At 42.2% G+C, this 21,497-nt stretch overlaps 5 protein-coding genes across 9 annotated transcripts; 4 read left to right on the forward strand and 1 right to left on the reverse strand.

Annotated features, from left to right (window-relative positions):
* The first annotated feature begins 195 nt into the window (after positions 1-195).
* On the forward strand, positions 196-1,863 carry LOC120899568 (protein Peter pan). Its single transcript, XM_040305570.1, has 2 exons — positions 196-982; positions 1,045-1,863. Exons 1-2 carry the CDS (start codon positions 276-278, stop codon positions 1,823-1,825), a joined length of 1,488 nt encoding a protein of 495 aa, XP_040161504.1. The 5' UTR covers positions 196-275; the 3' UTR covers positions 1,826-1,863.
* LOC120899536 (WD repeat-containing protein 36) lies at positions 1,834-4,840 on the reverse strand. Its single transcript, XM_040305505.1, has 2 exons — positions 3,633-4,840; positions 1,834-3,552 (listed from the first exon to the last, which is right to left on the reverse strand). The coding sequence occupies exons 1-2, from the start codon at positions 4,735-4,737 to the stop codon at positions 1,883-1,885; spliced, it is 2,775 nt and encodes a 924-aa protein (XP_040161439.1). The 5' UTR covers positions 4,738-4,840; the 3' UTR covers positions 1,834-1,882.
* Positions 4,841-4,925: 85 nt separating this feature from the next.
* LOC120899561 (nucleoporin Ndc1) lies at positions 4,926-7,380 on the forward strand. Its single transcript, XM_040305558.1, has 2 exons — positions 4,926-5,227; positions 5,307-7,380. Exon 2 carries the CDS (start codon positions 5,329-5,331, stop codon positions 7,069-7,071), a length of 1,743 nt encoding a protein of 580 aa, XP_040161492.1. The 5' UTR covers positions 4,926-5,227; positions 5,307-5,328; the 3' UTR covers positions 7,072-7,380.
* Positions 7,381-7,826: 446 nt separating this feature from the next.
* On the forward strand, positions 7,827-12,768 carry LOC120899575 (ras-related protein Rab-11A). Of its 5 annotated transcripts, none has more exons than XM_040305580.1 (5): positions 7,827-7,957; positions 9,322-9,497; positions 10,559-10,680; positions 10,747-11,095; positions 11,183-12,768. In XM_040305580.1, exons 2-5 carry the CDS (start codon positions 9,458-9,460, stop codon positions 11,317-11,319), a joined length of 648 nt encoding a protein of 215 aa, XP_040161514.1. In that variant the 5' UTR covers positions 7,827-7,957; positions 9,322-9,457; the 3' UTR covers positions 11,320-12,768. The 5 variants fall into 5 exon arrangements, with proteins under 5 accessions (XP_040161514.1, XP_040161522.1, XP_040161550.1 ...); XM_040305588.1 differs by having other exon boundaries at positions 7,938-8,048; XM_040305616.1 differs by lacking the exon at positions 7,827-7,957 and adding an exon at positions 8,120-8,231.
* A 1,964-nt stretch (positions 12,769-14,732) lies between these two features.
* Positions 14,733-20,777, forward strand: LOC120898227 (double-strand-break repair protein rad21 homolog). The gene is made up of 6 exons (XM_040303779.1): positions 14,733-14,990; positions 15,055-15,342; positions 17,009-17,162; positions 17,241-18,664; positions 18,756-18,920; positions 19,010-20,777. The coding sequence occupies exons 1-6, from the start codon at positions 14,733-14,735 to the stop codon at positions 19,133-19,135; spliced, it is 2,415 nt and encodes an 804-aa protein (XP_040159713.1). The 3' UTR covers positions 19,136-20,777.
* Positions 20,778-21,497: the final 720 nt, after the last annotated feature.

Consider the following 21,497-nt stretch of genomic DNA (forward strand, 5'->3'; position numbering starts at 1 on the left):
CATCTTCAAAAGGTGCAACGCTAATATTTAAATTGACTTTCATTCTCATTCATCCAAATTATTAGTTTTTAATTGGAATTACAAAACATTTATTGCAGCAAACAAAAAATCAGTAAAATGTTTTTTTTTTCCTTACAAAACTGTCATCCTTCTGTCAATTGTCGTGCCCTTGAGGCGTCCGTAGTGTGCGATGTCAAATGAGCGTAGAAAACAATTCACACGTGTTTTGCCGGTAGAAGAGTTGTGTCGCAAAAGTTGTTAGTGAAAGCCCACTCATGAAAAAGAAAAGCCGAAAGCCTCAACACAAACGGAACCGCGCAAAGGTGGAAGCACCGGTTGAAGATGAACCTGCTGCGATTAAAAATGCTCCACACTCGTTCGTCATACGACGCGGAGAACGATGCTCATCGATTAGCAGACTGTCTCGTGATTTCCGCCGCATGATGGAACCTTTCACAGCATCGAACCTTCGTGAGAGACGCATCAACAAGGTGAAAGATTTTGTTCATTTGTCCGGATTCTTCCACGTTTCGCACATGTGCGTATTTTCGCTATCGTCGCAAACACTGTCGCTCAAGATAATACGCATGCCGAAGGGTCCCACCCTGACGTTCAAGGTGTACCAGTACACTTTGGCAAAGGATGTTATTAGCAACTCGCGTAAGCAGTTTGTAGATGAAGAGTGCTTCAAAACGGCCCCACTGGTCATATTGAACAGCTTCAGTGGAGAAGGGAAACATTTGAAGCTAATGGCTAGCACGTTTCAAAACATGTTTCCTCCGATTAATCTCTCCACGATAAAACTCTCGTCTCTGAAACGATGCGTACTGCTATCATACAACCCGGTAAGCAAATTGATCGATCTTCGACACTACTCTGTCACAGTAGTTCCGGTAAATTTGAATCGAGGAGTGAAGAAGCTTGTAACGCGCAACATACCAAACTTGGGAAAGTTTGAGGATATAGCTGATTTTGTCGAGAAGTAAGTTCAAAGAGTGCAGTTTGCGAACAAGCAAGTTAAACAATTTTTTTTATACTTCACAGAGGACATCTTCTTTCGGAATCCGAAGCCGATGACGAAGAAGCACACGTTGTGCTAGCGCAGAATCTAAAGTGTGGAAATTTGGCCGAAAATCAATCATCTTTACGATTGCACGAGATTGGTCCTCGTATTACGATGCGGTTAATGAAGATAGAGGACGATCTTATGACGGGCGAAGTACTCTATCACGACTATATCGAAAAGGACGCGATCGAAGTGGAAGCTCTCCGCAAGAAGCGTGCTCAGCAGCGCCGACTAAAGGAGCAGCGCAAGCACAAGCAGGAAGAAAATTTGAAAAAGAAAGAAAACGACAAAAAGGAGCACCGTGCTAAGACGTCCAAGCAAGGCAAGAGCGGCGAAATAACGGAACAGGACAAGTTGCTACTGAAAGATGCGGAGGAAGCTGTGGGCGATATATCGGATGAGGATGACCGCGAATACTATCGCAAGGAAATTGGCGACAATCCGGATGAAGAGTTGTTCGAATCGGCTGGAAGTGGCAACCGTAAACGACCGTTCATTCCGAAGGGATCAAACTATTCGCTTAAACCGAAAAAGCCTCGTATGGATAAGCGTAAACAGTACGAAGAAGACGACCGACTTGCCCGTCAGGACGGCAAGCGAAGAGGAAACGAAGGGAAGGATAAGAAAGGCAAGGCAGGGAAGTTTGCTAAAAAAGGGATGGGTGATGATTTTAGAGGGAAATCAAAGTATAATGGTGGCAAGAAAAACAACACTGGAGGAAGAAAGTCTGGTGGTAAGAAATCTTCGAAAAGAAAGTGAGTCCTAAATAAAGCCATATACCTTATGACACGGGGTAATCTAGAGTTGATTTATTGTTCATCCGCTGAAATTTCGCAAATTACTTACAACACCCAACCCGTAAAGAAGTTTATCTTCCAATGCGGACCATTCCGCTTTCTGTGCATCCTCAATAGCGGGAAGCAGTTTGCTGAGCTGCTCGTTCTCGACAATCGTTCGGCCGTGCAATTTAAGGAAGAGGCTAAGGTAGCTTTGCGCCAGCTCAAACTCCTTTCTCTGCCCTAACATGTAGACGATCATATGCATGAAAGCGCCCATCACCGGAAGGCTGCCACTCCCACTATTGAACGGTGTCAGATTGCGTATCTCATAGTCAATCATGGACGGGCCAAGCTTCATTAGATGGTCTATCGCTTTACCGTACTCCTCCGTAGTGAGTGCCGCGTTTAGCAGCCTTCCGAACGGGGTCAAATGATCTACCTGGTTAGATTCGATGATGCGCGATCCTCCTTCCGCGATTTTTCCACCAGCTGTCGACGTTTTATCGCCGATTGTCGCTTGTAGATCGAATTCAAAATCCAGACCAGCCACGGTCGGCAGGAAGAATGGGGCTGATTTAGGTTTTTTCAGAGCTTGTCTTGGGCGGTTGCGCTTTTTAATGATATCCAAATTCAACAAATTCTGCCACCGAGATGCTGCCACATTGGACATGGTAATCAACTCACTAGATAGCTGGGGCGGTGAATTGTACTCGAGATTAATCTCTTCAAACACATCCTCCAGTTCATCAACTTCCATCTGCTTCGTGTTATACAGTGGGAAGCCAATTCCATCCTGCTGCTCATCGCATAAGGCGGTTGGCAAATCCAGCAATGGAGCATCGGACTCGGGCTTCAGTCCGCGCAGCGTGACATTCGTGAAAAGACTCTTGTTCGCCCAAAGGTTAATGCCTCGGTAGTCCACATGTGCTGTTGCCAGAAAATCGCCTGTCGGTGACATTGTGAGCGATGTGCACATGTGTGATACTCGGAAGTGATCGATCAGATAAGAAGAAGGAATATCCCACACTTTTACGACACAATCCTGAGCGGTTGTAATTAGCCAGCGGCTGTCGGGTGAAAAACAGGCGTCCGTTATGGTGCCACGATGTCCGTCGAACCGACGCACAATTACGCGAGTATCCAGATCCACTAGACGCAACGTGAAATCATCCAGTGCGACACAAAGGATAGCACTTTCCCGGTGCGTGCGAATAAGTGTTATGGGATCGCCCAAGTCCAACGTTTCGATCGGGGTTTTTACAACCGTCGTGTACGGTTGTTTGAAGCTCCAGAACTTTAACAGCCCGTCGGCTGCACCCGAAACAACCAACTGATTCAGATTGTCGCTCGACAAGCCCCGAATGTAGTCGTTATGAGCTGTTGGTGCACCATAACTAGCGCGATGAATGCCACTCTGTATATTGAAACGTTCCACGTGGCCGCTGGAGTAGCCGATGACGACAAAATTGCCACAATGACTCAAGCACAAACAGGTGGCCATTACACTGAAGTCCTTTTTGTGCTGTTTGTTTTGGAAAGCCTCCGGTACGAGATGAAGGTCGCCCATACGTCGTTTATCATATGACCATGTAGTCACTTGAACTAGACCTTGATGAAGAGCGGCGATGCTATCCCACTCTTTATCCCGCGTCACTTCCGATGTAAAGTAGCTGATGGGTGGCATACGGAAGGGATCTTCGGATTTCTCTGCAATCAGATAACGATAGCAACTTAATACTAGGCTGTTTTTCTTCTTTTCCATTCAATGGGCAACAAACAATACTTACTCTTTTGCTTCTTAGAAGCTTTTCTGTTATAGCTAGCCTTCCCTAAGCTGCAGTTTAACGTTTCAGCTACAGTGCTGAAAATTCTCAACGAAGAATCTTCACCCGCTGATACTATATTCCGACCGGATGCACCATGATATCGGATGCACGTGGGCGGTGCGGCATGACCTTCGCGGAAACGCAACAAACGTGCCCCACCATCGGACAGATCAAAAATCCACATTTTCAAAGAGTTGTCTGGCGAGCTCGTTACCAACAACGGTTCGTTAGGTAGAAAGTGAAGCCCGGTCACCGAATCATCGTGTGCCATCAGTGTCGATACGATGGTTTTTTCTTCCAAATCCCAAAACACAACCTGCCCGTTTGAACTGGCACTGGCCATGATGGCGGTACCATCGGTACGGAAGCTTATCGCTGTCACTGGTCCCCAGTCCTGGTGAACTTCCATCACCGGTTGATCGTACTGGATGTTGAGCAACACGATCCTTCCACTATGCAATCCTACGGCGATAACGTCAAGAGCGGGGGCTTGCTCCAGCTGCATTACTTTGCTATCGAAATCCGTAAATTTGTGCACTAATTTGCACGACTTCAAATTCCACAGCTGCAGTCCCCCCTGAGCGCTACCAAGCAAAATTTTGTTTTTATACGACGCTGGATGCACGATGGCCGATATTTCAAACGTGTGCGCTGCAAATGGGATCTCCAAGTACAGCTCCTGCGTGGACACGATCCATATCTTCAGCAGACTACTCTCATCCACTGATATGAGATGTTTGGCGAACGGCAACAGCAGACGTACCGGCTTCTCATGCCCGCGATACACTTTGCGCAGTTCCACGCTCGATCGCCATCCGTAGATGAGGTTGCCGGCGGCAACATACGTTAAGAACCCATCCGCGGCGATGGCAGTGATGTTGGCCGGATGAATTCGGCCAGTACGAATCAGACGAAAGCTGTTGCAGCCGTAAACGTGGAACGAACGTCCAACACAAGTGATCACAACATTCTCGCGCCTCTGGTCAATGTAGCGTACGTTGGGAGGTATATGATTGCTAACGTAGCCAAGGGCTCGGTTTGGTTGAAATAGATGGCTGCTATTCATGGTTCTATCTTACTTTTTTCGAAACAAATCGCACGCACGCCGATTCAATACATTCCGCAGCACAATAGCACGTGCACGACTGATTACAAAAACATTGTTGTCAGCTGTCAGTTCAACGTGCCTAAGCAACAGTGGGACTTCTACGATCACGGAAAAATGAACGTTATTGTTTGGCAAACGTAACCATTATCAAAAGCGCTAGTAATTAGAATAAAACTGAATAAAAACAATCCCTAAATCTGGAATGAGTCAAGCCAAACTCATAAAATTTCAAGTATTTCTCCCGATAGGATGTCAATTCCGGAAAAATTAGAAACGTTTCATGTGTCTAAAATGTCATGTGTTCACAATCATGACCAGATAGTCGACCTTTGTTCCTTCCAAGCTAGCTTTCAATTCCTCGCGCCCTTTGTTGTTTTGCCCGGCGAAAAAGTATTCGAGTTTGGTTCTGGTATTTTTGTGCATTTACCCTTGAAATTAGGAAATAAAGGTAAATTAACAGTGAACGAAATGGTTACGGTTAACCAGAAGCTTCAAGTAATGTGCTCACACTCTTATTTGCTTCGTAGGTTAGATCGTTGCTGTCCGGAAATGGACCCGGTCGGTTCGAAGGACTTGGCATTTCGTAAGATATGCACAGAACGCTTCGTAACATCGATATACTACTGCTTGTTGCAGCAGTATTTGCTGGTGACGATCTTTCTGCTGTTCATCAACTTTAGTATCCTGCATCCGATAAACTGGATCGTCGGAACCGTGCGACTGCTGGTATCGTTTTACCCATGGATCGCATCGGTTCCTTTGGCGATTGCGGTCGTCGTTCATGGAATAGTGCTTGCCAAGTCGTGTCTACTAGAGACTCGGTATCATTCAACGTACTGCCACCAATTGTACCGGAATCTCATACAACGTTCGATACTCTTGCTTACCAATGGAACAATCGGTTGCTTGACGGCATGGCTATACACACGATTTCTGCGAGACGAGTACCGGCTTCTGTTCCTGCCCAGCGTACAAGACGATACTGTGTTCCTCAATGACCGTTTCGTATATCTGGTAATGAGTGGCGTGTTTGGTGGCTGTTACTTCTTCCTGCGGGAACAGCAAAACCCGGATGCCGTAGACTTTCCGATCATTCTGCTACCAAAAGTTGCTCAATACTGGAACAACCTTAGCAGTGTGTTAACCAAATCGATGCGAAAATCAGTGATTGGCATGTTTATCTACTTTGGCTTCTACTACACCTTTTCTTGTCTTTTCCGGCATAAGCTAGCTTCTGTTTTGGGAGGCGCGCAACTGCAGGAAGAATCGACGCTGTACAGCTTCTGCAGTATCGTGATGGATATTCGCTTGTTGGTGTATACTTGGTTGTTTTCGGCGCTCATATTAAGCAACATAAATTTGATGCACGTGTTGTTCGGTATTTTTCTTGCCGAGCCTCAAAACTTCCGCATTGAAACAAGCGCATTTCAGGCGAATGATGAGCCATTGCTTGCGGACGCACTAGCATATAAGCAAATTCCGATAGTACAGCAACTGGCGGTCGAGGATTTGTTTGCCATCGCCGAGGCACAGTGTTTGAATCGCCGAAAACAGCTGTTCTCATTAACAGTACCTGGTGGTCACCCAAACAACTGGCGAAAATTGTACGATGTGTGCATGAAATTGATCGGCGATTTTACCCAGGAGCTAGACCAATCAATCGGCGGTATTGAACTGAAGCCTGCACCACCAATGGTCCTAATGGGAGGCGTTTTGCGACCAACGGCATCGATGGATAAGGATCGGTTTCTAAAGAAACAATACAATCAAAACTTTGGCATCCGGAGCTTATCAACGCCAACGTTACCTGGCACGCCGTACAGCGATAGTAATAAGCAGGAAGCGAAATCTGAAGGAAAGCGTGAGAGTAAGGCCATGCTTTTTGCATCGATGTTAAAGCGTATACCAGGCTACGATTTCTTGTTTACGGAGTCAAAATCAGCCAAAAGCCATTATCTGCTCTCTGTTCAATCGCAGCTGATAGTGAAAGTTGTTCATTGTTTGGTAGCCATTGCAAGCCGTTCTCTCTACGAGGACTCGTACGGTGTCTTACAAAACGACTTGCCATGCATCGTTCATGCTTTACTGGAGCTGAAAAAGGTTGTCGATAAGATCGGTTCCATTAATCTGGATGTGAAGAAAGTCGATCGGAACTATATTGCTTTAAAAGGGGCCGTTAAGAAGAGCTTATATCGGTTTACCACGGCATTCGGACCGTATATCAAGCATCTTGTAATAGAACCAGAGGACATAAAAGCCCTGCAGGGGTTTGTAAACTTCCGTGAAGTTTGATTTAGCATAGGAATCTTCTTTCAGATGTATAACAAAATGTCCCTGCTTAACCGAAGAATATGTCAAATGAAGTGTTGAACATAAAATGTATTATTTGTATGAAAAACTACAACATTGCATTGTATTCCTAAGCGTTTTAGAGAATTAGCACGGTGTGTAATGTGTATTGCATACTCGTAAAGATGGTTCATTACTTTGGCAGCAACTGAAAATTTATGATGTTATTATAATTGACAGTAAGAATTTGAACTTTTGCACTTTTACAACTAATAAAATCATATCCATCTTCGTAAAACATGGAAATCAATACGTAGAAGTCTTTAACACAAACATTATACTGAAATTTACGTTAAAACCATTAACATTGTTTAATATATACTATGAGTGAAAAGTTTGGAAATGCATATGATTATAAATAAAATTAAAAAAGAAATCTATGTTATTTCACTGCTTCGGTGATGTAGAAATGTTTTTGTATGTCGTTTGCGACCGATATACGGATAATTTTTCAAATTTGAATCATAATAATAGTTTCCTGTCCTACCCCTATTGACGGTGCATCGTAGTTTTTTTCTGTAATTTTTAAAATCGCGAGATTATAAATTAATAGATTTTTTGCAGTTACATCGTATTTTTGAATGTTCGAAATTATATTCAGTCCTATTTGTAATGCGAATATAATCTGATGAAAAAAAAGCTCCTTTTTAGCCGTGAAAACCTATTGTTTTCCTGTGCTGTGTTGTAGGAAGCATACGTCAATGCAAACATGTCAAAAATGCGTATATTATGCGACCCGGTTTCCTCTGAACTTAAACGTACGAGCAAGAGTGCCCAACACTACAAAAATTTGCGGGAGGAGAAAACGATACGTCGTTCATAAAAATCGGTAATATACAGAGCAAATTTGTGATAAATTATTCCACTGACCCGTATCGTGGAATGAAAAAAGTTCATCTAGAACTGTGACAAGCAGTTAGGTTGTGTATTTTGAGTAATCTGCGTTGTACAGTATATCTCGTAATTGCTTTCTCTTCTCTGTGCGAAGTGCCTGCTTAAATGGGCAGACATTTTGTTTTTCGATGACCGTATTCTTTCCATCAGTGCGGTGAATGATGTTTCCTACGATGTCGTGAAATTTCCCCTAGAAGAACTAACCCACGGTAGAAAAATCTGTACGGGACAATCTCGTTGAACTTGTAATCGTCCCATACGAAGGGAAAACTACGATCTAAGCGTGTAAATTGATGGGCGCAGGGTTCATCGTCATAGGTTTGATTCGATCTTTGTCCCCTTTGCAGCAGATTGATGGCGTCAAATGGGCAGAAATGAGCTTATTATCAATGGCCGGAGGAAGTGCGTTCTCTGTAGTGTGTGGTTCAAGATTAGATCATTTGTATGAATTATTCCTAGCCCTCATCGCCTTGACTGTGGTGAACTATATGCAAGTCAGTGGCGAAAGTTTACTTGACGTCCACGAATTCGAACACGTCCACTGCTGCTGCTGCTGCTGCAGTTGCCACGGCAAATTTTTTGCGACATCAAAAACTACTTGTACCAGAGTCCCCACGTCGCAGCCAAAACGAGAGTAAAGAAGAGTGGAAGAAATTTCGTCTGCGTGAAACTCGCGGCTAATGGAAATCTATGTGAAAAAAGAGGAAATGGTTCATCACTAGGAGAAACAAGATATAATATTTTTGTAGTTTCGATGTGAGTAAGGAATTTTGTCAAGAGCCACCATTGAAAAGGAACGAAATCGTCGGCAAATTGTATTTGTATGTCATGTGCCTATGATGAACTTGAATTGAAGCAAATATTTAAATGTGGCAGAGTCGCTGTGCACTTTAACCGTGATTTGCAGTTCGTACGGAAGGAAACAAAATCGTAACTTTTTAGGCCGTTTTGTGGAAACGCAGATGCACAAAAACAAAGTACCAGAAGGAGGAAGTGTTTCTTTGTGATAGTGTAGGATAGCAATGATTCGGTATGTGTAGTGGTGGTGTTCATGTGCAGGAGATGCAGTTCCTTTTCGGTGGTGTCCGTAGGGCTTTGTTATTAATTTTTGCTTCGTATATTCTCTTCAGTTCTGCTTTCCACTCGAGATTAACCTTCTGGAAGGTGCAACAGTATTTGGGGAGGTTTTCTTGTGCAGTAGTTTTGTTCAAAGGCAGAATGGATGCGTGTTTTCTGTTCTGGTTTAATTTTAAAGTGCGTTCAAGTTCCTTCTTCTAATATCTACATTCTCCTTGATAGGAAGAAGCAATTAAAGCAATAAAGAGGCAGACCGGTTAAAGCGCAGCTTGCTACGAGAGCTCTGTGTGAAAACAGTGCTTATACAAAGAAGATATCTAATATAGTGAAGAAAACATAAAACCACAGCGGCGGCAGGATGGGCAATCGTGATGATGAATATGATTATTTATTCAAAGGTAAGCATGACTTCAGTCGTTTGTACATTTAGAATGTAAACCTTTTCCATATTATTGTGAGTGATGATGATGATGATAATGATTACAAATCTAAAGGGCTAGTTTGTTTTGAATCCATAAATTGTATGGTGTTCATGTATTCATTGTCTTTGGGTGCGCACAGTGACCTTATTATACATTGCGAGTAAAATCGGAGCAAGTTGAGCAATGAAAGTGTCCATTTGAAGCTAGAGGTTTTTGGAATCGGTCGTTATGGGCGAGACAAAGGCCTGAACGGTTTGCAGCGATGTAGCGTAAAGCAGGATGGAAGAATGAAGTGGATGATTTTTTTCTTCGTGTGCGCTTATCAACTGCTAATACATATGTGTGTAGGAAAGAATGTTGAAACATGACATTTGACCAGCCAATGAACAATTATATCAAGGTCATTAGGGTCTCAGGCTTGTTAAATTTGGTCAACTTTGTTCGGGTTTCTTTAAAACGCTACTCACAACAAAGCTGAGAGTAGTCAGTATGGTGGTAGAGCAATGGTTTCTATTTCACTATCGACTGTGTCATTCGGTAAACGTGGATGAATCATGATGATTCACCCAGCTCGGTTCGATAACAGGCCAGACACTGTAATGGCAAGTGTAACCAGTGGAATTGTAAAGGGGCGTCTACGTGGAATGACGCAAAGTGTAAAAAGGCCACACACCCGTAAAAATTTAGCCAAACGTGTGATAGCATTTGAAGTACAAATGAAAATTATGGTTGGTTTCGACAAAAGGTATTAGAAACATTTTCATGATCAAGTATATTGTATCTAAAACTTGTGAAAACAATTGAATATTATACAAAGAATCTTCTTATTCATGTGGAGCCATGTTGAAGGACATTTTAATAAGTTAGAAGGTATTAGACAGTGTTTTAATGCCCATTTATTTATTTTTAAATATTAAGTAATTTTTTTTAGATGTGGCTATTAGGAATAAATGTGGAGTTGATGTAATATTTGTGTTCATAAATATTACACTTACTTTGTGAATAATAATTCATTGCTCTTTTTCGTCATTTACTAGTTGTACTGATCGGAGACTCGGGAGTCGGAAAAAGTAACCTGCTATCGAGATTTACTAGGAATGAGTTTAATCTTGAATCTAAATCAACCATAGGTGTGGAATTTGCTACTAGAAGTATAGAGGTATGTTAAACGTAAAGGTAAAATGTTAAACTATGTTGCTAATATGCTTTGTGAGATGTTTCGCAGGTCGATGGTAAAACTATTAAGGCCCAGATCTGGGATACTGCTGGACAGGAGCGCTATCGTGCGATAACTTCAGCGTACTATCGTGGTGCTGTGGGGGCTTTGCTCGTGTACGACATTGCGAAGCATTTGACCTACGAGAACGTCGAACGATGGCTTCGGGAGCTGCGTGATCATGCTGATCAAAATATTGTCATCATGCTTGTTGGAAACAAGAGTGATTTACGGCATCTGCGTGCCGTACCTACGGATGAGGCGAAGGGTTTCGCAGAACGCAACGGGCTCAGCTTCATTGAAACGTCAGCGTTGGACTCGACTAATGTCGAAACAGCATTCCAAAACATACTCACAGGTGTGTGCAGTCAGTTCAACACTTTAGCCAGGTTGTTGTGATGGTATTGGGTAGGCATTAACGTAATTATGTATTTTGCTTCTTCAGAGATCTACCGAATTGTGTCGCAAAAGCAAATCCGAGATCCGCCAGAAGGCAGCGTAATTAGACCGAACTTGGAAAACATCGACGTGAAGCCGACCAATCCGACGACTGATTCCGTGCGAAAACAATGCTGCCAGTGACCGCCGCAATCCGAAGAGACGTCCGTTCATGATGCTGTGTATTCAGTAATAACATCATCCAGCACTACTATTTCTACTACAACTACAGATAGTACTGCAAGCACTACTACTGCTACCGCCACCACGGTTACTACTGCATCTAATATTACAGAAAAAGCTAAAATTAATTACAATATTGCTCCAAATGAACCTATTACTACTACCACTACTACTACAACTACCACCACCGCCACGGCAAAGAAGGCATCAAACATCGGCACCATCCACAATGGCGTTAATTCTAATATAGGTGATTGCTTCAACATTGAGATTTCCAGCTTCCATAGAAAGAAGCCACCGACAGTTGATGGTAACAATTACGCTGGAATGCTTTTAATTTGAAGCATAATTGTGCGTGTGTGTGTGCCAATATGCTAGAGCATTCCTTTCCTTTTTGGCTACATCATTACCCGGTGCATGATGGAAGTGTGTCACACTGTAGTGCATTTTTATAGAGACGAAATTAAGCAACAGTAAAGAAGAAGAGTTGATTATGTGTGCTTGTTTTTTCTACTTATTCCATTGTTTTTTTTTATTAATGCAACGTTTGATTGTCTTAGAGCATGGAGATTCTGGAAATAAAAAAAATATATAGCGCTTTTTATTCCATAGATGCGACAAAGTGAACTGTAAAGCTATGCCAAAACACTGTGGACACTTCGTTTACTGTTACACACATGAGTGTGTTTCACACATTTCAGAATGCATGAATGATAAAAATCTGCCTACGACAGCGGTGTTGTAAGAACAAACAAGAATATGCATAACATAAAAAATATGTGATGAGTTTTAATCTCTCTTTTGCAAACGGAGAGGAGAGTTATGAAAGTGAACAACAATTAACAATAGAACAATGTTTTCTCTAAAATATTGATGAAGTGTATCAAACCATGTATATGACACATGTTTCAACAGAATACCAGAAAAATATATAATATTATATAATTCTAGTGATGAGTGTCAGTCCCTTCGTGCTGCGAGCAAATCCATCTCGTAGTTGGTAGAGAGGTGAACAAATGCGCGCTACTTTCTTGGAGGGCCGAATCTCTTCTCACATGCTGCTGAGGAAGGATCTGTGTTCCATTGTAATAATAGCGCGCGTGCATTTGGTAGCAACCGTAACCGAGAATATCGTTTCGATGCGTTGATCATTGCTGATGTTATGAACATTGGATTACACCCATCTTGGCTTCGCAAGCGGTTAGTCGTGCAACGTACATCTTTATGCTTTTGTGTTATTTAACAAGCACATTTGATAGAAAAGATCCAGTTCAATAAAAAAATGAAACACCCAGCGGTAAATATGCGGACGATAGTTGATGTCAAAACAGGAAGCTTTGTTGTGTGATGGCTTAAAAAATCAAAACAGAAAAGGAACAGAAGTGTTTTAATATAAGAGAAATATCACTAGATAATGTTTTGTTTTCATTCAAAGTTCAAAATAAAGATGACGGATTAAGGATGAAAATGAAAAAAAAAACAAACTTTGGTATTATTACACTTTCTGAATGTGGGCTGGTAATGGGCTATGTTCTGAAATATATAAGCGATGGCGTGTACTGCAGCGGCCGTCATGACGATTTTTTTGTTCGAGATGTAGTAAGTAGTAAATATCCATCCCTATCATTACAAATATAGAAAGAAAGAAGGGGATGGAAGGGCTGATGATGATGTTAAGGGCGGGTGAAGAAATGAATAGAGTTACATAGGTACCGTACTTTTCCAAATTATAATATTGTATATTCATATGAAATAGATCAGAACCAAAAATACCAACCTCCGAAAAAAGGATGATTACGGGGCCTTTCTAACTGTAGTATTACACAATTTTGTTGCTAAAGTTTTAGGAAAATCTGTCAACTCTTGAAAAAAGATACTACACGAGGTTTAATGCAATGAACTATATTAGAAATATTAGAAATGTTGAATGATATCTTCTTCATCAGACCAGGTAGAGAGTAAACAGGAAGGAATTGACGGTTCAACATTCTGATATATGCCGGCTTAAGATATCTATTCCGGGATTTTATTTTATTTGAAACGAAATTTGTAGACTTTGTCTTCTATTGTGGCGTGTCCTATGTCTCACCAAATCATATGTAAAAAGAATATTCATTAAAGTCGTAAAATATCACAAAGCTTTCCATTTAAAAGGACAACAGCATGGTAACATATTCACTCACATTACTTATATGAACTTCAATTTTAAGACTGATTTATTTTGTTTTCTGCTCTCAGCTAATTTTGATGTTACACAAATATGTCCCAAACCATCGCGACAGATATTCAAATAATTTCTTGCCGTTTGTTTTGTTTACATTCATGCCAGTTTTTATTTAAAAAACTGTAAAACAATTAACAAATTAAAAATTTTGCTGAAATCAATTAAGCCAGGCAGTTCATCCAATCGAGAGTCTCGATCTATAACGACAATGCTTAGCATAAAGCAGAACGGATTTGAAAAGTGAGAATGTGTGAGTGACGTTAATTTTCTCCACCGCGGCGCTACTATCGCCACAGAGGAGTGTGTCGATGGCTTGCTGACGAAGAATTGTTTGCTGTGGGTGTTGTGTGTTGAAAAAATCGAAAAAGGCTCTGTAATATCTACACAATATTGGAGAAATACGATTATTACGGTGCGTGAATGCGAAAAGTTTATCGGGAAAGTGTTGGTTGTCGAGTGCGATTCTAGATTGTCGCGGAATAATACGTGCAAAGTCTGGCGCCTTGCATGGAGGCGCCAATTGGCCTAATTAAGGTGTATTTGCGGGAAAGTGAACCATAACGCATCGCGATTGCCGATTCTAACCAGAACTAGTGGTTTTTGTACAATATGTGCTGAATGCGGTGTGTTGTGATCGTTATTGCGCCAAAAGAAGTGATATGAAGCAGGCGTCATCACCGCTAAAGAAAGTTGCTGGATGCTCAAAGGCTGCGGTTTTTTGAGCGATAGATCGAAGTGCGGTAGTGTGCGTGTGATGTTTGATGCGTAACGGCTTCGTGTCGTAGATGAAAGTGCACAAGTGTGCGTGACGAAAAAGTCCCTGTGTCTGGCGAGATACCGTTGTGTATGCGCATCGTGCACGACATTGTTAAATGTCATTTTATTATTAAGGCAGAAACGAAAACAACTTTCTCAAGTCGATAGCGGGGTCTGGTGCTAAGTTGCTACTAGAACGGTAGTTTGTTTACTTACCTTCCTGGAGGAGCTTCCCTCCCGACAGGACCGATGTGGTCGGCGACGATTGCAATTCTCTCTGTTTTATACGATCTCTTGTACCACACTGGAGGACGATTACGATTGGTAGTGACAGTGGACCATTAATCCAACGGTGATATATTAGTGGCGGAACGGCAATTATCAAAGCTGCATCATGTTTTATGCACACATCGTGCTGGCCAAGAAGGGCCCTTTGGCCCGAATCTGGCTGGCAGCTCATTGGGATAAAAAGATCACGAAGGCTCACGTTTTTGAAACGAACATTGAGCAGAGTGTTGACGGTATCATGCAACCAAAAGTAAAGTTGGCTCTACGTACCTCCGGACATCTGCTGCTGGGAGTCGTGCGCATCTACGCGCGGAAAGCCAAATATCTGCTGGCGGATTGTAACGAAGCATTCGTCAAAATCAAGGTAAGGGAGTGGCGTTCATACTCATGAAAATGATACTGAATTAACACTATGTTCCCTTTTTTAGATGGCTTTTCGACCGGGCATGGTAGATCTGCCCGAAGAGCATCGAGAGGCAGCAGTGAACGCGATTACGCTTCCGGAGGTGTTCCATGACTTCGATACACCGCTGCCGGAATTGAACGATGTCGATATCGAGGCACATTTCTCTATAAATCAATCTCGGGCAGATGAGATTACCATGCGCGAAGATTATGGCACCCTGCCCCTAAACATACACGATGATGGTTTTGGTGATATGGGCTTCGATGATGCTCCGGATATGGTTCGTGATCGTATGGACGATCAGATGGAGGTAGTTATCAATTTTTTTGAGATTACTTATAAGCAAATGCTGCATACTAGGCCATATTAAAGAAATAGCCCTAGACATGAAAAATATTTTATGTTTTCCTAGTGAGTGTAAATTTATTTGATTTTCTAAATTATACCGATTATTAGGAAATGAAGAAGTTGTACTTTTTGTTTGATATTATAATTTTTGTATTTTCCGATATATGTATGGATTAAGGCAATAGCTATAACATGCATATGGTGAGGTATTTCAAAACTATCAGTCTACTATGCACTATGAATGTAACTCTGAATGTGTATGAAAGTTTTGGACCCCTTCAACACTGTTGGAATTGTTTGGTACAACTCAGCTCTATGAAAGGGATATGTTATTCTGCATAGAAATGGTAAGGGGCTCTACATCTACATTAATAGGGTCTGCTTCTTCGTTCGTTCATCAGAAATATGAATCGTTCATTATTTGAACGTAATTTTATGAGACAGCTTTAAATTTGGCGAGATTTTTGCGTGTAAAACTTTAACGCCCTAGACATGAACTGTGGAAGTTAGTGTAACGGCATAGGCATATAAATTATTGTATGATTTGCTAAGTACTTCTTAGTTTATCGGTACATTTCGGCATATTCTATTAATTTAGCTTTGTTATCTCATCCTTAGTTGTCCAAATACTCTTTTTTTTCTTTTTCAACAATCAACAATTGATTGATGTTTGCGGTTCGTCCAAAATACGCGTTATATGCCTTGATATACAGAAATTTATTTTGCGCAAACAAAATGCGACACACACACAAACACATTTTTGTGTTTTCTTTGCAATCCCGGTGGCATGCTAACCAGACGCCTGAACCGGACGATTCACAGCAGGAAGAGCAACAAGATCGACGAAGGCATCGGCAGTGCGTTGGCCCGGAATCAACCGAGACGGTCGATGCCGGGCAACATGAAATGCACCCAAGCCCGCCCGAGTCTCCTTCGCATGCCTCTCATGTTGGTGCTGTCGGTTGGGGCGGCTCTACCACTGCCTCGCAAAATGGTACCGAAGGCCGCTGGAACGATTATCTAGTAAGTAAGCGATACCTGTTCGAAGCAGATGGAACGTTGGCCCATAGTTGACAAATGATCCAGAAACTAATGTCGCTACAAATGCTATTTTTTACAAAACATTAGATATAAACAATTCGTATCATTTTTCCTTGAAGCATTTGTTTTAACATTGGAATTGTGTTGGTATCTGTAATATTTTGATCTTTACGCTTAGCCCGTTTAACACGTTGCCGGAAAATTAATCAATGGTGACTGACACAGACCTGAATTGAGATGGGTGATCTGTATTGGATAGTTGATGTTTGCAATTAATTGGTAATGTGCAACACATTATTGTTATAGTAGGATCGATTAGAACGAACCATGAACATTTTTACTGTGGTCGTAAAATGGTGAATATGATGCATATGAAAGTCAACATGAGAGTAGAGTGGAAGCCAATTTGACAACGATATTTTATTACCTTCTTAAATAATGTAATTAAGTTTTAGCGTAAGCAAATAGTTTGTTACAAAAGGAGCATTTTAATTTAAAGATAGGGAGCATCATCTGTTTTTTTTTTAAATGAAAATAGGTTTTTTTTACAAAATGATACAAACATTGATCCCGCATTGTTGTTCTAGGACGATTTGTTTACAGATACAGTAACACGGCCACCCGATTTGGAACAGGATAAAGAACCTATGCCGGGAACTTCGCGATCTCTTCTAGATTCTATCGACCCACACCATCCTCATGGAGACGATGATAACTTTGGAGATGAGGATTTTGGTGGTCGTAAGTATTGCTGGCTTCACGAATAAACCAAGCAATTTAGAGAAAGAGCCAATGCAAATACTATTTATTTTTTAATAGAGCCCGCTGCTGGATTGTTCGAAGGTGACATTTTTGCAGATGCTCCCCTGGCTCCTGAACCGGAACTGCCTACCGCTGAAACTCAACGGCGAGCAGATGATTCGGATGATGATGATGATGACCACTTTGACATGGGTGGTGCGCCATCGCCAGCTCCGAGCACAGATAATTCCCGTCCCGCATCTCCTATGATTAACAATGCGTTGGTTGACGGTGAACCGCAACCTGGCACAAGCAAGGATGCAATGAATGTGGAGGGTCAGCAATTACATCCAGAAACTGGCCTTCCTATTTCTCAGAATAGAGAAGACGGTGACGACGGTGTGGGCGGAAATGAAGGACATCCAGATCAAACGACGCTATTGAATAACGAGGAAGAAAGCTTTGCTCTCGCACCAGTAGACGCAACAGCCCTTAAAGGAACTACAAAGTCAAAACGAAAACGAAAATTGATCGTTGACGAGGTGAAGAACATATCCGGAGAAGAGATGAAAAGTCAACTCGCCAACACGTCTGACATTGTAACGACACTGGACTTGGCGCCGCCCACGAAGCGATTAATGTTCTGGAAAGAAACCGGTGGAGTGGAAAAGCTGTTTGCTCTGCCCTCGCGCGACATTCCAGCGCGATGTTTGTTTAAAAATTACCAGCGTCACCTTACGTCCCGATCGATTGGTATCGAAGACTTTGCGGTCCTCGCTCCGCTGGACGTTCTTGGGGTAGAGTTGCCGGTAGAACGTGCTGAATCTCCGACCCCCGTGGCATCGAAGCGTGGCAGAAAGAGGAAACAACAACCGGAGGCAGCGTCAACGCAAGGCTTTTTGGAGCAATCGGCGAGCGACCAGCTACGGAATGCTGCTGGTGAGATGCCACCTCCGACTCCGGTTTCGATAGAGATGCGCGAGGACGGATTGGCAGCAGACGCAACACAATCTTCCTCCTTCATGCCGCCCCCTGCTACACCAGGACTAAGTCATTTGACGAGTCCAAATCACCAGAGTCACTTAATGCCACCCACCCCAGGTATACCTAACATTCCAATGACCCCGGGACAGCTTGATCACGGTGGTTTGACACCGGCCGGGCTGAGTCATGGCGGTGAGCTAACGCCAGTGGGTCTTTCCCACGGGGGTCTTACACCGAGCGATCTCCATCACGGTGGTCTCACGCCGGCGGGATTACAGCATGGCGATCTTGGTGGAGGTATGACACCCCATGGCTTGGATCACGGCGGTATGACTCCTCACCATGCCTCGTTGGAGAACATTGACCAAATTCCGAACCTACCTGCCGATCAAGTTTCCTCCATTCTCAACGAACCCGGAATGGAAGGTTTTTCGAATATGGGATTCGATGGCAACACCTCCGAGGAAATAGCTAATGATTGGAATGGTGACTATGAGTTCCCACCTTCTGTCGGTGCTGTAAGTAGAGATATTTAATTTGACTGCAATGTAATGAGATATTTTGTACAAAGCATCCTTGACGAGCAATTTATTGGTTTATTCTCAACAGACCCATCCTAACGAGGAGCAGCAAGTGGATGAAACGATCGAGCAGTTTGAGGAACGTGTGCTAAATAAACGTGCAGCGCAAATGTTCCTCTCCGTAAAGTCGAGATTACTGAAGGCAGATCACATGATGTTGTCTGAGATGACGCATCGAAATAACAAAAAACAGGTGAGTTTTTTAGAGGCACTATGCAGGATTCTTGCTTTTCGAGTTTTCGATTGATATATAACCATGGCTTTATCTAAATTAATTCACAGGCTGCTCAAAAGTTTTACTCGCTTCTTGTGCTGAAAAAGTTCAAGGCATTGGAAATCTCGCAGAAGCAACCTTACGATGACATCACCGTTACGAGAGGCCCGTTGTTCGATAATCCTAAGCTGTAAGCAGGACTACCGAGTGTATCCTACGTTGCTCTGGTAGTAACTTTCTTGTAAAGTAGATTTTATACAGCGTGCAAATGGTAGGGATGTGAATGTGTGCTGCATCAGGGCTGGGAGGGTACTGATGTACTGATGCAATAAGAGAGCACGTACGTGTGGCTTCTTAGCACGGGACCAGCGTTGCGGTTCGTCAGTTTGCGATATCGATTGACGGCGTGTCTAGAATCGTTTGCACTGTCAGGACGGCAAAGTATCCTTGCTAAAATTAAGGTCACTTAGCTGCTACGAACCAGAAAGAGATATTGTTTTCTGTATCATCCCGGCTGCTCGTGCAGCTGAAGAGAAGTAAGAGTTTCCCCTACCAAACGTATGCACGCCGTTAATTAATCTGTGCAATCTAACCTATCACAACTGTTGCTTCTTAGCCCTGGCGACGTACTCATTTGCTGACGTTAAAGTATAGGAAATTATTGTTGAGTTTATTTTACTTTTTAGATCATAGTACATAAGTGGAAAGAAACTTTGTCAGATTTTAGTGCTTGATCATATATTTTACACATTTTGCTGAGGTCTAGCCATCTAAGAATTATGCATCACGCATTGTTTGTACGCTGTAAATTGGATTGGAATGCGATAGAATGCGAAAAAAGAGAATTTGTATGCTGGAGTCTTCTTTTTGTAGTGTCCCGAAAGGCGTAGTAAATTTGATTTTATTTTAATTTTAACATGTGTGTAATTAGATGCGGTTACGTGAAAAAGAACAAAACGGGTAAATGTTATCCGAGTTTCAAAACGGTTTGAAAATAAGCAGAATCCTCTTACTTAAACGTTCCAATATTACAAGTTTTAAATGTTCCTTGTCCTCTGGTTGAAATAAAAATAGAAAGATCAAATCAAAACTTCAAGATCAAATATCTGCTGTACCAGAGGCAACACCTTTTTTGTTTAGCTACGCAAAAACAGTTTTTCTATTGAGTTAAATGCAAACGCAGTGGACGGAACCAGACTTAAAATGTACAGAAGATATTCCACAATAACTCAATGATTGGTGTTTTTACTTTTCTTCAAATGGGTAGACAGAAACATACGCGCCACGTTCGCTTATCATCTTAAACAAACTATGCTTAATTTTTGTTTTAAATGTAACTATTTTGTGTTTTTGTCTAAAGTGTTGTAGATGTGTTTGGTTTGTATCGGTTGCATACTTCACTGGTGGTACAATATCAGAGCCAGATATAAAAAGTGCTTTATATCTGTCTGTGATATAACGGTGTACCGTTGATTGCAATTTAAGGGTATGCCACCGCCACAAACCAAACGATCCCAACTGATGTACTATAAAACAGTGTACAGGTTTGCTACCGTCTCGCGTTGGTCGTACTGATAATTCAGGAAAGCTATTCGTGAAAGAAAGGAAATATAAAAGCCCAGTATATGAGGTAAAGAATCATTTTGGAACAAATAAAACCAAACGTGGGAGGCATGTTAGATGCTGTGAAGAAACTTCGGAAGATTAAGTGGATCTTGTTGAGTGGGACGTTCAAGATACATATGAAACAAAACGGAACAAAACGAACAAAACGATAATTATAACAAAAGAAAATGAAATGCAGAAGTTGCTAAATAAAGAATACTTAAAATGGCACGGACGCTTGAATTGTATTCAAAATAACGAGTAATGTCTACAAATTGAGATTTTGCATCACGGAATGACCATGCAAGACATCTGGAATATACATAGAAACGCGGGTAGAATGGAGGGTAATTCATCGTAAAATATGCTATGTGTAGTTTGTACAGTTTCTAGGATTTCGGTAAAATCTACGTCATTAGTACTACCGGATCGTTAGAACACGTGGCTATGTCAAATGTGTGAGAGAAAATTGGATGGTAACGATTGTATACTGTTAAGAACGCTTATTGCAAAGATTTGGATGGGAGCAGCATCGTTAAATGATCCGAGGCAGACCCGGCCTAGCTAGACCGAAAAATCCCACGAGCCAGGTGTTCCAGCGGGTGAAGCGCGATAATGTAATAACTGCAATTCCTATTGTCTACGCTTGATCGCTGCACTTTGTCGTGCGGAATTGGGGAGATGATGTGGCTGGGGAGCACATGTTCTCGAGGTTGATTTGGAGGGAAAGGGTGGCTAGGTCTAATAGTAAGCTTAAATTATGTGATAACAAAGCCAGCTGGAATAGTAGGTGCAAGCTAAAACAAACGCCCAAGGCAACCGAACGCGCTTCCGTACACAACGGTACGTACACATACACGTATGTCTCCATGAGCTAGCGAACGATGAAGCCACATGTTACCAGCAAACAATTCTGGCGTACGCGCTGGTGATGCGACTACTAACTACCGC

The sequence above is a fragment of the Anopheles arabiensis genome, chromosome 2 (assembly GCF_016920715.1).
Source record: "Anopheles arabiensis isolate DONGOLA chromosome 2, AaraD3, whole genome shotgun sequence".
NCBI classification, from domain to species: Eukaryota; Metazoa; Arthropoda; class Insecta; order Diptera; family Culicidae; genus Anopheles; species Anopheles arabiensis.